The 19,654-nt window shown below is 38.4% G+C and overlaps 1 protein-coding gene across 1 annotated transcript in view; it reads left to right on the top strand.

The window, feature by feature from the left end:
• Nucleotides 1-9,525: 9,525 nt before the first annotated feature.
• LOC136828400 (adhesive plaque matrix protein-like) overlaps nucleotides 9,526-19,654 on the top strand; it is a 42,877-nt gene continuing 32,748 nt past the window's right edge. The window contains exon 1 of the mRNA XM_067086426.1: nucleotides 9,526-9,724. Coding sequence (XP_066942527.1) covers nucleotides 9,710-9,724 — 15 coding nt within the window. The 5' untranslated portion in view covers nucleotides 9,526-9,709. The remainder of the gene's footprint in view (nucleotides 9,725-19,654) is intronic.

The following is a 19,654-nucleotide window of genomic DNA, read 5'->3' on the forward strand; positions in this document are numbered from 1 at the left end:
GAACAGAACGGAATAGTGCAAATATGGCAATGCTTCTGGAAGTGACTGTGGAGGATAGAAAGACAGAAATTAAGACGTAGAAGTTTGGAAAGTCAACTTAGACTTGATGTTCAGCAGTTAAACTACTATAATAATAATAATAATAATAATAATAATAATAATAATAATAATAATAATAATAATAATAGATTTGATGGAATTACACGTGAGGTGTTTTGGCTTGGCAGTGGAAGTGCGACTGAGAAGCTGGCTAGGATGTGTAAGGTATTTCTCGAAAAGACATCGGCTACAAAGCGACAAGTGGAAGGAATAATTGTTCCTTTGAATTAGAGGTATATATATATATATATCATATGAGTGTGTGTGTGTGTGTATGCATGTATGTATAGATTAACAGATGTAGATATGTGTATGTACATACGCACACGATAGTCTAATGACTTCTAACCGCAATCAACTGTAATATATATATATATATATATATATATATATATATATATATATATATATATATATATATATATATATATATAATATAAAGAGTGTGTGTGTATACATGTACGTATAGACTAACAGATGTAGATATGTCCACGTACATACGCACACAATAGTCTAATGACTTCTAACCGCCATCAGCCGTACCAGAAACCTCAACGGGGGGACACCAAACTAAATGGCTGGAAGACGCTTTTGACAAAATCCCAGAGAAAGTGAAAACGCTTCTCCCACTCTCACCTAACTGCAGGTCGCTTTTAAGTAAATAGCTTTGGAAGTAACAGGGACGTGATTACTTAACGACAAATGGTGCCACGTTTAGTTCATGGATAAAACGAGAGAGAGAGAGAGAGAGAGAGAGAGAGAGAGAGAGAGAGAGAGAGAGAGAGAGAGAGATGGTGGTGGATCTAGCAAACGTATACAGCAGATGTAATACAGGCATATAACTTATTTACAGACAGACTGGGGGACATTTAGATGGGTTGATAGTTAAAAGGAGAGGCCTTACGACCAAATATCGGGAGATGAAGCCTTTGTTAACAAGCAACAAAGAGACTGTCAAATGAACTAGAGCGACACGTAGGCTTCATCCTAAACTACAAAGATGTACCTCACTTGTCGAAGGGTTAGATATCACTAGATATCTTAAGGTTTTCGACGGTCCAAATTTCATTCCCGTGGTTTGACGTGTTTGATCGACCGACTTTGTATTATTATTATTATTATTATTATTATTATTATTATTATTATTATTATTATTATTATTATTCGAAGTAAAGCAACGTTTCATTGATTTACAAAGGAAGATTCTGTAAAATAGAATGTCCAAATGTGAAAAGAGCGGTAATGAAATGAAGAAAATAAATGATGAACACCCACATAACTTTCATATTTTAAATTCTAGCTGTGATCTTCAAGTTTCAGTTCTCTTATAACGAAGACCCCTGTAAAAGTAGGTTTTGCTCGGTGCGATTATCGCTCATCAATGATCGTTCATGGATTAAGGATGATTGTCAAACGATTTTTAGAGCACTAATTTACTTTATTTTTAATTGGGCTGTTTTGTTTTGAACGACTGACGTTAGGTCTACTGGTCTACCGTCAGTCGTTCAAAGCAAAACAGCCCAATTAAAAAACAAGCAAATTAGGCTGTTTTGCTTTGAACGACTGACGGTAGGTCTACTAGTCTACCGTCAGTCGTTCAAAGCAAAACAGCTCAGGTAAAAAACAAGCAATTTAGTGCTCTAAAAATCGTTTGACGATCATCGTTAATCCATGAACGATCATCGATTGAGCATAATCGCACCAAGCAAAACCTACCCTAAGGAGCGAGAGGAAGTGGAACGTCTCCAGGACTCAGCTCAACAAGCAGAAACAATTCTGGCTAATGTGGAATAGTCCTCATTTATTCCTGTTCAAAGAGCCACAATGACCAGCCTTATTGTAATCCATTTTGAAGCGTTAAATCACTCACTCATTTCCCAAATGTCGGTATTACAACCACAATGACTTCTTTTTTTTTGGTAGAAAACGTTTATTTACAGACGTTTGTCACCGAACGTTTAATAATACTCTTGTATCCGCGATAGGGAACCGCGCGGGTGAGTAAACTGTCTCGGCAGATGTGCACTTTCTCGCTAGGAATCTTCGTGAGCTGCAATGGCGTCTTAATTTACGAGGCAGCATGAAAAACAACCCGTCGTTATTTCCGCCTGCGGGGTTGCTCAGTATGAACCAGTGGACGTGAAAAAATACTTTATTTTTTAGCTCAAACAAAACAAAACACAAAAAAGGACAACGAAACAGGCAGGTAGAGCAGTCTGCAGTTGCCCTAAAAAAAACTTTTTTGACATGCATAGAAAATAGTCAGCATACGGAAGTCACGAACTTAAAAAAAACTCTCTCTTGCTTCTACGGTAAAGAAAAAAAAAAAAAGAGGAAACAACTGGCCTTGTAAAACAGTCCGCAACCACTCATGAAAATTGCTTCTTGACACGCCAAGGAAAAACAAGAAACGCTCTATTTGCAAAAATTCGTCCAGTGATCATGAACTTGAAAAAACAAGTAAAAATTGCACCGGAGTTTCTTCGGCGCGGTCGAGTTTTCTATACAGCCGGTACGGCGCATAACCAAGGCCACCGAAAATGGATCTATCTTTCGGTGGTCTCGGTATAATGCAGTATGAGCCGCAGCCCATGAAACTTTAACCACGTCCCGGTGATGGCCTATCCTATATAGTTGCCAGAAGTACGATTATGGCTAGCTTTAACCTTAAATAAGATAAAAACTACTGAGGCTAGGGCTGCAATTTGGTATGTTTGATGATTGGAGGAAGGATGATCAACATACCAATTTGCAGCCGTCTACCCTCAGTAGTTTTTAAGGTCTGAGGAAGGACTGAAAAAGTGCGGACAGAAAAAAGTGCGGACGGACAGACAAAGCCGGCGCAATAGTTTTATTTTACAGAAAACTGAAAGAGTTTCTTTTGCTTTTATTAGTTATAAAAATGAAACAAATGGACAGGTAGAGCAATCTGAATCAGGCCAGGAAAATAAAAGGTTCCTGTACACGCGGAGAAAAAAAAAAAGTAGCACTCCATTTGCAACACCGTTTTCCGCGTTAGAGTGGAATGTAGAAAATATAGAGACAGAGTACGTTTCGTCTTTCTTAAGGAACCTAAGTCTCGGTTACTCTGTATATAAGTATTCATTTGCCTTCACATTAAAACAAGCGAAGGAAAATATGCCCCAGTCCGTCAGAGGGACAAAAATAGTTCCAGTTTCTTTGTCAGCGAGAATAAACTTTTGAAAACAGTTGACTCGTGGATTTTCAGAGTTTATTTTTGAAGTTGGATGATGCTCCCAGGTTTTCATATCTTTTTTTCTTTATCTTGCAATCAAAGCTGAACTTGGTTACATCATGCATTTGCACTGCAATTTCGCCAGATCACTTCCATGGTTCTCTCTCTCTCTCTCTCTCTCTCTCTCTCTCTCTCTCTCTCTCTCCCTCCCTCTCTCTCTCTCTCTCTCTCTCTCTCTTGCTTTCCCCTCTCAAGTCCCCTTTACGTGTACGCTCGTGGAGTGAAGGGTCCAAGTTGGGTTTGAGAGAGAGAGAGAGAGAGAGAGAGAGAGAGAGAGAGAGAGAGAGAGAGAGAGAGAGAGACGGGGGTCAAGAAAGAGAGAGAGAGAAAGAGAGAGGGAGAAATGGGAAGTAGATTTTAGTTTTCATATTTTCCAACTTTTAACTTCCACTTAGTCCCAGATGCCTGCAACGATCCAAATTCATTCTTCAAATAAAAATTTTTCTTTCTCCATTCCTCACTTCTCCCTGTCCTGGTCGACGAAAATTTATGCAAAACGGAGAGAAGGCTAATGGAGGAGTGAGTGGGTGGGGGTCGGATTTTCAGGTGATGTCGTGGGAGGAAGAGGGGAGAGTATGACGTCAAACCCTCTAAATGTAATTCTGCGCTTGGAAATAAAGCGGTGAACTTCCATCACCAACTCTCTCTCTCTCTCTCTCTCTCTCTCTCTCTATATATATCTATATATATATATATATATATATATATATATATATATATTTTCACTCTATGCCATTTCTCTTATATGCCATTTCTCTTACAGTGCAGTGGTTCTGGATGGTGATAGCAGCCATCTTGATCTTTGCAAGATCTTTTGTGATGGCTTCCGTCCCTATGGCCATTCTTCATCTTGACAGCATGCCACTTCAGTCATCTGACTCCACTTACATAATTCGCTGCCTTGGTCAACATATCACAATGGAATTCAGCGGATTTAGCCTCAGAAATTCTACTCGCTCAGGAATCGATCCCGGGATCTTTTGTAGATGGGGAATTAACAATAGAGAACTATCCAAAAAAGAATAACTGAAAATGTAGGAATGAATAAATAATGGGCCTTTGTGGACATTTCGGAGAAATGCTTTATGTAGTTGGGTTTACTTTGTGCTCGGAAGGCAATGATGCAAGAGGTTCACTAGGTCCTAGAGGGGTCCGGAGGACCCCTTCCTCGCTCCCCCTCCCCGGCTCATAGACATCTTGAAGAACCCTAACTACCACGGATAGTGAGGCTGTAAGTCCTACAGGGGTCAAGAGCCGTGGCCATCTGAGTTCTCATATAAGTTTCACTGTGGTCTGGAGGAACTCTACCTACCACAGGGGTACGGACACCCCCTAGGTTTCCCATGATTTTGAGGGCCCCTATCATTTTTAGGCGGTTTTCTCAAATTTGTGTTGTCTCTCTAATATTTCCTGCTCTATAATGAATGCTACAGGATCTGACTATTGGTCTCAAAATACAAAAAACATTAATTAATTATATATTTTAGTTAAAAAAATATTCAGTGATGTTGAAGATAACATTTCCTTTTAAATGTGGCAGAAATTTTGAACACACTGATGCCACATCTTTTTAATTTCTCTGAAATTCAGCAAGTGACCCGAGGACAAGGACCACCACACACCTCATTCATTCACGTGGTACCACCTCCAATCATCCCCAAGCTGAGATATTTCACAAAGGAAAAAAGAATCGCTGGTCATGACTGGATGTAAAGACATTAACTGTTAAGGTATGTTTATATGTCTGTAAATAAAGCAAACTGCATGAATACATATCTGTCAATAAACTAATTGTAAATAAACCAATTGTGTATGAAGAATGGGTTGAGTTAAGGAATAAAATAGATCTCTCTCTCTCTTTCTCTCTCTTAAGGAATAAAATAGATCTCTCTCTCTCTCTCTCTCTCTCTCTCTCTCTCTCTCTCTCTCAAATGGAAGGGAAAGAAACAGCTATATGCTGGATAGGGAAAGAAAAGATTAAAGGTAGATAAAAAACTATATAAGAACAGCAAATGAAGTTCAACAAGAAGAGAATGGACTGGATAGTCAACTATAAATTAGTAATGACAGAGAAAAACTAACAACATGAAACAAAGTATAATTTAGGACCAATGTGAGTCCCCTTTACTAAAACGTATTAGCACGTACAGACACAGTATGTGTGTGTGTGTTCATGATGCTTTAAAAATGAAATGCACAAGAATACAAAAACATACGCGTTTTGATGTTCAGTCCCATGTACTGTAAAACGGGTTGATCAACAGGTAAACAGAAAAGGACTAACATTCCTCGAGAGATTACGGAGATGAACTTACTTTTGAAGACTTGGCAAAGCAACGAATTTGAGAAAACTCCACAAGGCAAGAGCTACAGATTCTGCAGGGGTTCTGTCTCTTAAGTCCCACAGGGGTCTTGAGGGCCTTACGTGCCACAGGGGTACTGAGCCTCCGAAGCCCCACTGACCTTGAGAGTGTTTCCCACAGGGGTCTTGAGGGCCTTAGGTCCCACAGGGTTCTTGAGTGATCTGCAGGGCCCATAGGAACCCACAGGGGTCTTGAGAGCCTCTTCTAGTCCCAGCAGGTCTTGAAACTCTTAAGTCTCACAGGTGTCTTGAGGGGCCCCAGGTCCCACGGGAGTCCTTTCCCCCGGAGGTACGTCACCTTCAAAGCGTTGGCCATCTGGCTTTGCTGTGGCTAATCAGCTTGAAACGTTTCTCTGTAACACTCATCCCGTTTCGCCAGTTTCCTTCTTCCTTCCATCCATTTTGTAGCTTTCTTTTTTAATGTTTGTGTTTTTTTATGTCTTTTCTTTCTACTTGTCTGTCTGTCGTTCTCCCTTTATCCGCGTATGGTTTTATGTTGCACAATTTTATTGCCTGTAAAGTTAATTATCATTTCTTTTACATACCTGTCATGTTTAGGTTTTGTTTTTGTCTGCATAACTGTGTTTCTGTAAGTAACCTTAAATAATAAAAGAAAATGGTAGTGTTTCTGTGAGTAACCGTAACTAATAAAAGAAAATGGTAATTTCATTCTTTTGAGCAATAGTACATCTGTTAGCAGGTTTCAACCAATAGTTTCAATAGTTTGAACTATCTTGAACCTTGGAAATTCTTGATAACATCAGGGTATTTATACCATCACAAAATCAGTCCCAGATTATAGATAATACAAGTGTCCTATAGACAGTCGAGATTATTCTTCGTTTACAGTCGATTCCAGGATCCAGGTCGATCCCGCAGCGTCATATATTCTTTCATGGGTCTCGATCAGACAGAAGTGTTCAGGGGACAAATGACTCTGAATCCTGATACGAACTGATTCACTAACTGACACTAAAATACTTGAGTTCTGACCAAACCTAATGACGAATCTCGAATAGTTTGACTTCTGACAAAAAAGTTAGAATTTTGCAAATTGATTTCTTTATGTTTAGGACTTAAATCTCATTATTTGTCTATTCTGTGATTAGCAGAACCAACAAAGTAATGAGAGTCGCAAGAATCATGTTCCTTTTCTCTCTCTCTCTCTCTCTCTCTCTCTCTCTCTCTCTCTCTCTCTCTCTCTACATACGGGGATCATATACTGAGGATGCTTGCTTAGCGAGTAAATTGCGATTTTTATGCTTAATGATAATGCTAGTGTTTGTAAGTATATGTGCATATGTACTCAAACATTTCATCTTTGAAAAAAGAATATGCAACTGCGAATAATAATAATAATAATAATAATAATAATAATAATAATAATAATAATAATAATAATAATAATAATGTTTATTTGTATATGTCCTATAACAGTGTTCTGTACAAAGCATCAAGTAGATATATCCGGAACTTTTGTTTAAAAAATGATTGACCGTTCAGTGTATCGAATCACCAACTAACCTTTTAGCCAATCCTCCATTGTTTTTCATGCTGACATTGCAACGAACGTTATTAACGGTACTTTAATTATTGTTTCTTATCATTAACATCAGGCGGGTTCAATGGCGTCTTGACTTTTCAATGTATTGCAATTTTTTCTTCCGCCCTCAGATCTTAAAAACTACTGAAGCTAGAGGGCTGCAAATTGGTATGTTGATCATCCACCGTCCAATCATCAAACATACCAAACTGCAGCCCTCTAGCCTCAGTAGTTTTTATTCTATTCAAGGTTAAAGTTAGTCATAATCATACCTCTGGCACCGCTAAAGGCACCAACAACACAGGCCACCACCGGACCGTGGGCGAAAGTTTCTTACAGCATTATACGCTGTACAGAAAACTCGATTGCGCCGAAGAAACTTCGGGGCATTTTTTACTTGTTTATTGTTTTAATTGCTCCAGCCTTATTATTATTATTATTATTATTATTATTATTATTATTATTATTATTATTATTATTATTATTATTATTATTATTATTATTATTATTATTATTATTAGTAGATAACCCCTTTTCGCTATCATTAATTATAACAGTGCATTTGCATTTTGTGGTTGTATTTGGTCTGAGAAATTAATAAAGTTTGCTATTATTATTATTATTATTATTATTATTATTATTATTATTATTATTATTATTATTATTATTATTATTATTATTGAAGGGGTGCCTCATCCAATACAGTAAGTTCTGACTGAATCGTCTCTCTACTGACAGACAAGATAATATAATATGACCTCTATTCTAAGTGTTCACTTCATTTTAAAGTGTAACTTTTCTCTTTTCTTCTTTTATTGTCTTTGTTGCCTCCTCTCAGTCTTTCTGTACGTCATTTCCTCCATCTTTTCGCATGTGACATTTATTATTGCGACCCCAGTCACTCAGTCAATTTATCTTTCAGTCTACAATCCTCTTCATCAACCACCCGAGTCCATCTGTCTTCTTCTTCTCTTTATTTTTATTTTTCTTTCTTTTATCTTAGTAAGGGGTTACTGCAATCAGTGCACTTCACGTGGTGCACTCAGGCATTACTGAAGGCAAGTTCTATAGAGACCTTGACTAAAGGGTGTTTGCAGCGTTCCTTCGGCCCCTAGCTGCACCTGATTTTTAGCCTTTTACCTGACCTCCATTCCTGCTTCCTTTAACTTTGCTCTCCAACCTCCCTACTTACTACTTCACAGTGCAACTGTGGGACTTTCTCCCAATTCCACTCTCAGATCCTTTTACTGCTTCAACTCCTGCTTTTTCTTGATCTTGGTTATCTCGCTGTCCAACCATTCTATCTCCCTCTTTTCCACTGTCTTAAAGCGCCGTAGTGCGTGGCTTGACAGCCTAAATTTCATTAAAATCAAATCAGCTCTCCCTTCTGACAGGAGAGCCAGGTATGGTTTCTTCTGCGCATTCGTCAGTGCACTAATTCATCTTCTTGTCGTTAAGGTACCAGAGCAGAAGGAATTACCATCATAATTCCCGTCTGTCGAAGTCTGTCTTTATCGTTTATCAGCCTGTTAACTGTCTTTGTGGGTGTCTGAGGGCGCAAGCGTGCACATGCGCATGCAAACACTCACAAACACACACACACGCACACACACTCTTTGCATGCGGCATGGTGAGCTAAGGTAACATTAATTTGTGGTTAAGGGGTAACCTCACACATAACCAGAATGCAGGGTTCGAATCCCACCCTAGGAGGGTAAAAGAGCCTCTTATTTTGCTCCTGGGATTCCAGGCTTGTAGTGATAAGTGAATGCTGAAACTTTTAAGGTCTTTATGCTTATATACATACATACATACATACATACATACATACATACATACATACATACATACATATATGTGTACGTGTGTGTGTATGAAATTTGTTTAGTTATGTTTATAAACAGAAGTAACACATTTTTGCACATGTTTACATAGGAGGCACGTGTTTATCAAGCATTGACCTATAAGCCATTGGATTTACAACAAGAACAGCAATCTCTTTCTACCTGTTAACAAATAACGCGAACGGAATCTTCGAAGAACTCCAAAACAGCCGGAGGGCGGTTCAGAAAAATAGGCCGAGGCTCAGATGCACTCCCTGCGGTCAAGGCTCTATAGCCATTTTCCCGCCATTTGTCTTCGGTTCTCTCACCTCCGTGGACTGGCTGCCTCGCCTTCTGGCGCCAAAACTACGAGCGTCGCAGAGAAAGAGGAAAGTGGGAACGAGAGAAGACGACATGTGTGTGTATGTGCATCCGGGCCCCAGGAGCTAGAAGAAGAAAGAAAGTTTCCTTCGGATGACAGACACACTCTTTCAGTTGGCCTCCCTTCGCCGAGGGAGCTGTACGTCCTTCTGGCTGGTGATAAGGAAAAACAAAATCTCTCTTGGACCTGTTTGTTTACATCGACCGTTACTTTTCTGATCTCGTCTGTTGATATCTGTTTTGCGATGATTTCCAAATGGGTGAGTACGACTGCCTGGTCTGATTTCGGCGTTTTAGGATTTTCTGGGGGGGGGGGTGGGAGTGGATGGTAAGAATTGTATCTCAAAGTGAGTAAATATTGGAGTGCTAAAAGATTTCGGCTGTAGGATATGAGACGTTTGGTTGCTGGAACCAAGTCCATAGGTACATACCAGGCCCCTTTACACTCCAACACCTGACTGTCGTGTGAAGGTATTGCTACAGAAGAGAAACAGAATCTGATATAAAGGGATTGGCCGAAAAATGGTGTATTACAAATTAACATTTGTCAGTTTTCCTTCATCAGACACCATTTTTCATAAAAGCCCAGAGCCTTAGTGTAAAACTGTAATCTTGGAAATACTTTAAAAGAAAACTCAGTTTTGTCAAGTACATTAATTTCTTTCCAATACTACTATTATTAGTATTACGAGGGCGACGATGTTAAATAACAAAACAATGATGGATTTGTCTTTATAGGTTTTAGTTTTCTGTAAGAGAAAACTATTGTGCCGGCTTTGTCTGTCCGTCCTCACTTTTCTGTCCGCCCTCAGACCTTAAAAACTACTGAGGCTAGATGGGTGCAAATTGGCATGTTGATCATCCACCCTGAGGGCGGACAGAAAAAGTGCGGAGAGAAAAAAGTGCGGACGGACAGACAAAGCCGGCAAAGTATTTTTCTTTTCAGAAAAGCAAAAAATACGAAAGTTCAACATGGTTCTATTCCTCCAAAACTTGGCTAATTAGGCTTCTCACCAACCAAGGCCTGATCAACATGGTCTAGTTAGGCCGCATCAGGTGAGACTAGGTTCATGTAAGAAGGTTCTCCTCCTCCCCCTCCGCCTTCTTCTTCTTTTTTTTTTTTAGCATGCCTCCACCAACTGTTTCTATATTGAACGGCTCATTTCGTAAATGGTTTGGCGGATGCTTTTAGACGGGTGTCCTTCCTGTCTCCAACCCTCCCTTTTCACCCGGGCTTGGGACAGGTACTGAGTTGGGTTGGTTTGCCCAGGTATTATTTAGGAAGGTTCTGTCATACGTACATTTTATATCTATGAGTTCAATAACGACGTAAGACTGGTGGTCTCTTTTCGTGACCCTTCATTCTTTAAAGGTTCTTGTATACATTTTTTTATGTATTCGTTCTGAAATTTTTTCAGTAGGTTTAATACTTCCTTTAGATGGTGGCTGTCAACGAAAAATTGTGAGAATATCAAATATTTAATATATTTCACGATCTCGTATTATAAATTATTTATTTACCTGTCTTACAGAAAGCGAAGGTAACATTTTAGTAATTTTACAAATGCTTCGCAGTTCTCGTATATCAAGTATAATATGTTATCTATATTTTCTTGTTTAAGATTTTGCCGTAAGTGAACGTGGAGTTCATTCCCTGTAGACTGTCTCTGTTACATAAAAAAAAAAAAATTAACATATGGATTCACATCGCGTTTTACTTAGGATTTTTGCTTTGATGTCAGTTTTCATTAGGTTTCTTTTGGTTATGCCCTACGATATGATGAACACAGATTAGAAATTATGTCAAATTTGAAGAGAGAGAGAGAGAGAGAGAGAGAGAGAGAGAGAGAGAGAGAGAGAGAGAGAGAGAGAGAGAGAGAATGGAAGATCGTATGGAAAGTTCTTTTTTTCTCCCTGGCTGAAAGCCGTATCACGATGTCGGCTGTGAAGTAGATATTAGTATGCTTAGAGCCTTAGAGGTAAACAAGCTGGTTCTAGAAAATGCCTGAGCTGACGAACTCAAAAGTGTATTATGAATTACTGCGCAACATTCCCAAGGCATACGGCCCCAGGAGTAAGGTCTGCCCCGAAAAACTTTCGACTCTTTTTCTCAATGACCCCTTTCAGATGCTTCACGTTCCACCCACTCACGAGGAAATGGAATTGAATAGAGTTTAGGCCAAAGGCCAAGCACTGGGACCTATGAGGTCATTCAGCGCTGAAAGGGAAATTGGGGGTAAAAAGATTTTAAAGGTGTAACAGTAGGAAAACCTCGCAGTTGCATTATGAATCAATTGCTATGAGAGGGTGAATAGCAAGATGGAAGAAAGATAATATGAAAAGAGGTACAGTAAAAGGAACGAAAGGGGTTGCAACTTTGGGCCGAAGAGGGAGGTAGTAGAGTCAGTGCAGCTCACGGGGTGCACTGTAGGCATTGCTAAAGGTTCTTTGCAGCGTCCCTTCGGCCCCGATTTGCAACCCCTTTCATTCCTTTTACTGTACCTCCATTCATATTCTTTTTCTTTCATCTTGCTATCCACCCTCTCCTAACAATTATTTCATAGCGTAACTGCAAGGTTTTCCTGCTTGTTACACCTTACAAACCTACCTACCTCAATTTCCTTTCCAGCGCTGAATAACCTCATAGGTCCCAGTGCTTGGCCTCTGGCCTAAACTCTGTATTCCATTCCCTCGCGGGAGAGATGGGTCCACTAGTGAAATGTTCCCTTTTTCTTCCCCCACGTCCTTCGAACCTCTCGCCCTCTCAGCCTCACTTCAGCCTGACGGTTCTCCTTTCTCAGTCTTCTCCGAATTTTGCTCGCTGCCTCGATCATCAATTCCGGACGAACCAGACAGGAATTTTGTGAGGGTTTTTAACCTTTTCAGCCGGCAAAACTTCCTTCGCGTTTTGGTGTTTTGCAATCTTCCTTTCCATATTATCCTTCCTTTGAAACTTTCATCTCCTTCTTCGGTCAATATGGATCTTGACAGCGTCCCGGGCTAAGCCAAAGGAAATTTGGGGTGGCGAAGTGTTTCCGTGATAATTTAAAAAACAAAAAAATGTCCTCATAAAATACACTTGGATTTTCAAAGATTTTAAATTGCTGAAATGGTCAATCTCTCATGCCTAATAATAGATGGTCTTTGTGAAGTTTGTAGAATACCCTTTCTCACCCCCAATATCGCCAGGATTCATAACTCTCCCTCTTGCTTTTGTGTTTTTTGAATCTGGCAGTCTTCCAGAATACAGGAGGCTGTCTATCTCTACCTTCGAAAATCGGCTCTTTCTCTTTTTGTGTTTTTGTTTTTCTCTCTTCATTCTCCTTTAGAATTAGGAGACGATCGCACTGCGCTATTCACGCCCGTAAGAGTTAAGTATACCTTAGTTTTACCAGACCACTGAGCTGATTAACAGCTCTCCTAGGGCTGGCCCGAAGGATTAGACTTATTTTACGTGGCTAAGAACCAATTGGTTACTTGGCAACGGGATCTACAGCTTATTGTGGAATCCGAACCATATTATAGCAAGAAATGAATTTCTATCACCAGAACCAGATGTTTTCCGATGCTCCAATTCTGGCGTTCTTTGAAAACGATATATCGTCTCGTTGCCTTTTAGACAAGATCAAATTTCCGAGCGTTGCCTTCGAGGGTCGCTTGCCTTCAGTGCACCTCGCAGGGTGCACTGTAGGCATTACTAAAGGTTCTTTGCAGCGTCCCTTCGGCCCCTAGCTGCAACCCCTTTCATTCCTTTTACTGTACCTCCATTCATATTATCTTTCTTCCATCTTGCCATCCACCCTTTCTTAACAATTATTTCATAGTGCAACTGCGAGGTTTTCCTCCTTTCACACCTTTCAGAACTCCTTTACTCTACCTCATAGGTCCCAGCGCTTGGCCTTTGGCTAAAATCTTATATTTCAATCTTATCCTTGTCTTTGCCACGTTCATCTTACGATTCAATACGGGGTTCGATCACGTATTAAACGCCGCCGTCGCAACAAACGTCAAATTAGAAAGTACCTTTCTCTTTTTATTCTATTTCGGGCTCCTCATTGTTAAAAAAAAGCTAGCATCTCAGCTATGAAAGGAAGAAGAAGAAGAAGAAGAAGAAAAAGAAGAAGAAGGAGAAGAAGAAGACGAAGAAGAAAGACGCATCGCTTGATCTAAAAGTAGGTGATGACGCAACACGTTTCGGTAATGGCGTTCCAAGAATAACTGTAACAGTTGTTGTATAGATTTCGGTGTTCTTATATTTAGTGTGTGCCTTGCTGTCTGGCGCTGCTATGATGGCAGAACTATGAGGGAAAGCAAATATTTATATCAGTAGTCAAAAGGATAATTAATAATAATAATAATAATAATAATAATAATAATAATAATAATAATATAATAATAAAATAGTTCATATCATTTATATATGTTTTGGTAAAATGAATAAAATATATTTATATATATGTTTTGTATAAAGGACAGTAAAAATATTTATATATATATATATATATATATATATATATATATATATATATATATATATATATATATATATACGATGTGATATCATTCATAGTGATTTTTTAGTAAAGGGCAGTGTAAATATACATGTATATATATATATATATATATATATATATATATATATATATATATATATATATATATATATATATATATATACACGATGTGATATCATTCATAGTGATTTTTTAGTAAAGGGCAGTGTAAATATACATGTATATATATAAATATATATATATATATATATATATATATATATATATATATATATATATATATACATATATATATAAATATATATATATGTATATATACATATATATGTCTGTGTGTGTTTTAAAAGTCAGCTTTATTCTTTGAACTGTGCATTTGTAGGTAGTATGTATACATACATACATCCATACATACTCGTACTACTTACAAACGCACAGTCGAAAGAATAAGGCTGACTCATAAAACACACACACATACACACACGTGTTAGCTCTGGTTACAAACCACCGAACCTCACACTTAACGAGCCATGATGATGATATCACGATGGCCGACAGTTCACGGGTGAAAATCATTTGTTGAAAGAAAGAATCCCGTTGACTGCGGAGACGAACGACTCCGCCGTGATATAGATCTCGCTCTCAGGTGGTTCGGCGGTGTCAGATTCATCGTCGAAGGATGAATTATGATGATCTAACGATGACAAAGCTGATTGGGATTAACTCTGGAGAGGCAGCGAGCGTATACGGCTTATTTAGAAGTACGTCCAGTGAGGTTGCAGTTCATCTGCCCATTTGCAGGCACATTTTTATGCAGTTCAGATATCTCTCTCTCTCTCTCTCTCTCTCTCTCTCTCTCTCTCTCTATACATACACACACACACACACATATATATATATATATATATATATATATATATATATATATATATATATATATATATATATATATATATATATATATACTGTATATATATATATATATAAATTACTATAATCATTTCTTTTTATATGTACTGTATATATTGTGTGTGAAAATTATAAAACATTCTTTTTATATCTACTGTATATCTTTATCTTATATAAACTATATATATATATAAATATATATATATATATATATATATATATATATATATATATATATATATATATAAATATATATATATATATATATATACATATATATATATACATTATATATATGTACATTATGTATGTGTTACCAGTTTGAATGTTTGTGTTTATATATATTTATCTATGTATATTATATATAAATGAGAATGTGCATATCGTTCATTCATATGTGCTCTTTATATGTATATAAAGAGCACACATGAATGAACGATATGCAAATTCTCAATTATATGCAATATACATAGATAAATATATACAAACACAAACACATACATTCAAACTGGTACACACATACATAATGTACATATATATATGTATATACATATATATATATTTATATACATTATATATACATACACATATATATGCACATATATAAGAGTCGGACAAAGATATCTAATACATATAAAAAAAGAAACTATTAAATAATTTTCAGATTTCAGCAGGTCGCGCCTCCTCCTGTGCTCCCACGATCGTTGACTGTTACCTGCCATAAAGAAGATGCCTACGGTGGGCTGCTGACCGACTGGTGTTATGTGTTACAAAAGGTATCGGAAGTGCTTTGATAACCGTTAATCCCAAACGCAATATAACGGTCGTCAGCAATTTCTAATTGTAGTGAATTAAAGACTGAAAACTATCTGGTATAGCGTATCCGAAGGTCCCTGATTCTATCTGTTACGTTAAACATAAAATTTAAACTTCCAATAAATCCTAAAGGAATTAAGCAGTAAATAATTGATGAATAATATTTTTAAAGACGTTTAAGAAGACTAGCTTCTGATATCAACTCGAAAATGTCAGTGTCTCATACGCAGCATCTTCTCAAAGAATCTTGGTCAGGATGCAGCTCCTGCCACCTCAGCCGCGAGCCTCGGAGAGAAATCGATTCCTAAGGTCCCTAAGACCGGGACAGTCAGTTAACAAAGGCCTCACAGGCACGGGGGGGGAAAACGGTAGGGGAGGGGTTGATAGGCAGTGCCCAAACATCAAGAATTCGTGTGTTTAACAAGCATAATATGGTTAATACGTGGCCTTTTAGTGTATCTATAATAATAAAATCCGAGAGGATCTGATCTTGTTTGTCCTCCCCCGGATGATAATAGGGGAGACATGACACAGCCACCCACCACCTGTAAACCTGTTTGTCCGCCCAGGGTAGATACTGGGTAGGTAGGGGATCGAGAGAGTAGGGGAGACAACAGTGCGGAGTTCAAGCGCGCGCCAACAAGCTCGTACTGTAATATTCCCCAGAAGATATAACGCACGTGATATCTCTCACTTTCATGATTTCTTACAGAAAGAAGGCCTTGGTAGGCTGGATTTTGCAATTTTCCTGACATCCTGTTGGTTTAATTATTGAGAAATATGGTTGACCTCGACCTTGCTGTGCAAGACACCAGGAAATGAACCAATTAGAGGTTCCTGAATTGTCAAGATTACTGATATAACAAGAGAATCGAGACTGAGATGATCTGGACATGTGGTAAGGACGAGTGAGGAGGAAGGAGTGAAGAGGGCTTGAATGAAACCTGTTAAGGATAGAAGGTCGAGGGCGAGGTCACGGATTAGACGGGGTGAAGAGTGAGGGGGATTTGGAGAAGAAGGCTTTAACTGTGGAGGATGCTCTGGACAGAATTAGTTGGAGAGGACGCATCAAGGCAACCAGGCCCTTAGCTTAGGAAAAGCGGTGGAGATGAAGAGGCTTGGTAGACCATGACATTGAGTTTTGAAAGATCTAAGGTACTTAATGATTCATCTACCTTGTTTGAAGACAGAGCAGCTTTCTTATGTGGCACAAATGTTCCTCCGGTTTTTGTTGATAGAGGGGAGAGAGAAGGAGGTCTCCATCTTTTTCATTGAAAGGGCGGAGGGCTATTGTGCCTATACGCCCTTTTCCCCTGACTGATGCATCTAACGATTTCCCGGAGGAGGGATATTTTCCTGCTTCATGCGAACACGTTGCCTGGGGCTGCACATGAGAGAAGATTCAGCAGAGGGGAGAAGGGCACCTATACTCAGGGACACTGGTTCCATACCACAAGGAAGGGGACTCGACTTAAGAAATGTTCTGGACTGTTGCTCATTTTTCTTGGTCGCTCTGCGCAGTGTTGTATTTCCATACTGTCCGATCCCTTTTATTTTGTGAGACTCTAGCATAATTCTTAATATTGCTCTGAGGTTTTAACTTGGTTCTAAAGTCTACGTATTGTTTTGTGCACCAACCATCTTGACGAAAATTGATAGGAATTGTATCACAAAGTGTTTGTTTAACCTCAGAATTCTGAAAGTTGCAGCTTGCTATAAAAGTTTCTCAATGTTTATCAAAATAGACCCATATTTACAAATTTACATGTCCTCCTTGAAGTTCGCCTGCATATGTTAATAATATTATTTCATAAGTCTTAAATGTTGTCATCCATATGGTTTCACAGTTGCAGCCTACAGAAATTTAGCAAATATGAAGAATTCAAACATTTTTGTTCTGAGGTACATCAAACCCCCCCCCTTTTTTTTTTTTTTTTTTTTTTTTTTTAACTAGAAGCCTCGTAAGTTAAATCTTCTGAGCTGTCTGTTTGATTTGAGTTCACGGAAGCCAAATGGTCCTTAAGTAACTCCGTTATTGTTGTTTATTAGAGACACGTTTCTCCGAATTAAACTGGAACTTCTGTTGGATCAGATGTTTCCACTACAGATTCAGAAGTAAACTGTGTTGGGAGCCACCATGGGGTCCAGGCTTGCATAAATTGTTGCCATTTTTTCCATGGGGAATTCAAAAAGAAAAACCTGTCCGAAAATCTCTAAAAGACACCATTAGACATTTACCTGCTTGTTGGGACTGTGACTATTACATAAGTACAATCATCCTCACTCTAATGATCTTGGATGGAAAACTGGAAAAATGGACAGAATACCCGGTCTTATTCCCCAGAACTTACCCATCCATGGAATTCATGGGGCAGTTTCAAGGATAGCTCCGTCCTTCAGATACCAGTATAAGGATTCAAGACGATGAATCTCGGGTCCAAACTTTACCAGGCAGGAATGAAAAGATCGTACTACGATCACTGCATGAAGTCTGCAATCATCGTAGACTGCATGCAGTGATCTGACCTGCTCTCTGTTTCACAAACTTTCATTCACTAGTTACTTTGGTATGTGAAATAAATTACCATAACTACTGTAATTAATAATGATAATAACCAACTGAGCAATAGCAGTATCCTATACTCTTATGCTATAACTGCAGATATACTAATAATAATGATAGTTGTAAAAACAGTGACAGCCAATGAACAATAATAAAAATGAATCCAATTACATATTCCTTTTGCTTTCATCGAGAGCAGACGGAAAGAGAAAACAACATCGCCTGTGGTCATCACATGACGGTCAAGAGTACGGTTGAATGAATACCTTACAAATGCAAATTAGATCTCTCTATCTCTCTCTCGAGCGCGACCGCGCGGAACTTTCTTCCAGGGTGTTTCTGAAATCGAATCCGCCTTGTTTGTGGCCACGCCATTAGTGGTTTCATGGTTGACCGTGAAAACGGCAAGGTGGGGGAGGAGGAAGGAAGAGGAAGAAGGGGAGGAAGAACGAGGAGGATGAGGAGGAATGAGGGAGGACGGAGTCAGTGGGGCAAGTATAAATGGGGGAAAGCATAGAAGTAAACGAATAGAGGAAAAAGTAGATGAAAATAAACGGAGGAGGACGAGTACAAGAAAGTAAGTGGAGGAACAGTAGAAAAAAGGAAATAGAGGAAGAGGAGAAGTACATAGAAAAAGGTTTAGAAGATGTAACAATAAGAAATAGAAAATGGTGAGTTACTAAAAGAATATGAATGGAAGGAGGGTAGAAGAATGTAAGTAGGCGAAGTATAGAAGTTATATGAAAAGGTTAGTAGAAAATAAATGAAAGAAATATAAACAAATGCAGTAATTGGGAAAGATAATGAATAGAGGAAGAGTAAAAATTGAGGAGGTAGAAGAATGCAAATGGGAAGAAAGTATGGAAAAGTTGGAAGGTTATGAAAAAGGTTTAGGGAAAGCAGTGAATAATGAACTGGCCTATAAAAGGTCATACAACAAATTGACTGTTGCCCAAAGGACCAAACTGATGGGAAGAAAGAGAAGAAAACAATAAATTAACGCGAAACTAGAAGGGATGTAAACTCCCATTTTCTTTGTTTCACATTTCTTGAACTATAAAAAATGGAAGAACGATGAGATGGATAATTTCTGAATGAAGCTCCTCGACGTTCTAAGTAACTCCAAGGAGCTCTAGGAAGTTTTAAGTAACTCCAGGAAGTTTTAATTAACTCTAATGAGCTCTAGGGAGCTCCTCGAAGCTCCAAGAAGCACGCGCTTTTTGTATTATATTGGAAAATGGAATATGGAATGTTTCATATTCAATCCAACAAAAAATTTTATGGAAATGGAATCATCCAGTTTAGGGCCAAGAAGATCATAAATTCTGAGATAGAGCAGAATTCAAGAAGAGAGAGAGAGAGAGAGAGAGAGAGAGAGAGAGAGAGAGAGA

Source organism: Macrobrachium rosenbergii, chromosome 42 (genome assembly GCF_040412425.1).
Source record: "Macrobrachium rosenbergii isolate ZJJX-2024 chromosome 42, ASM4041242v1, whole genome shotgun sequence".
In the NCBI taxonomy this organism is placed as follows: domain Eukaryota; kingdom Metazoa; phylum Arthropoda; class Malacostraca; order Decapoda; family Palaemonidae; genus Macrobrachium; species Macrobrachium rosenbergii.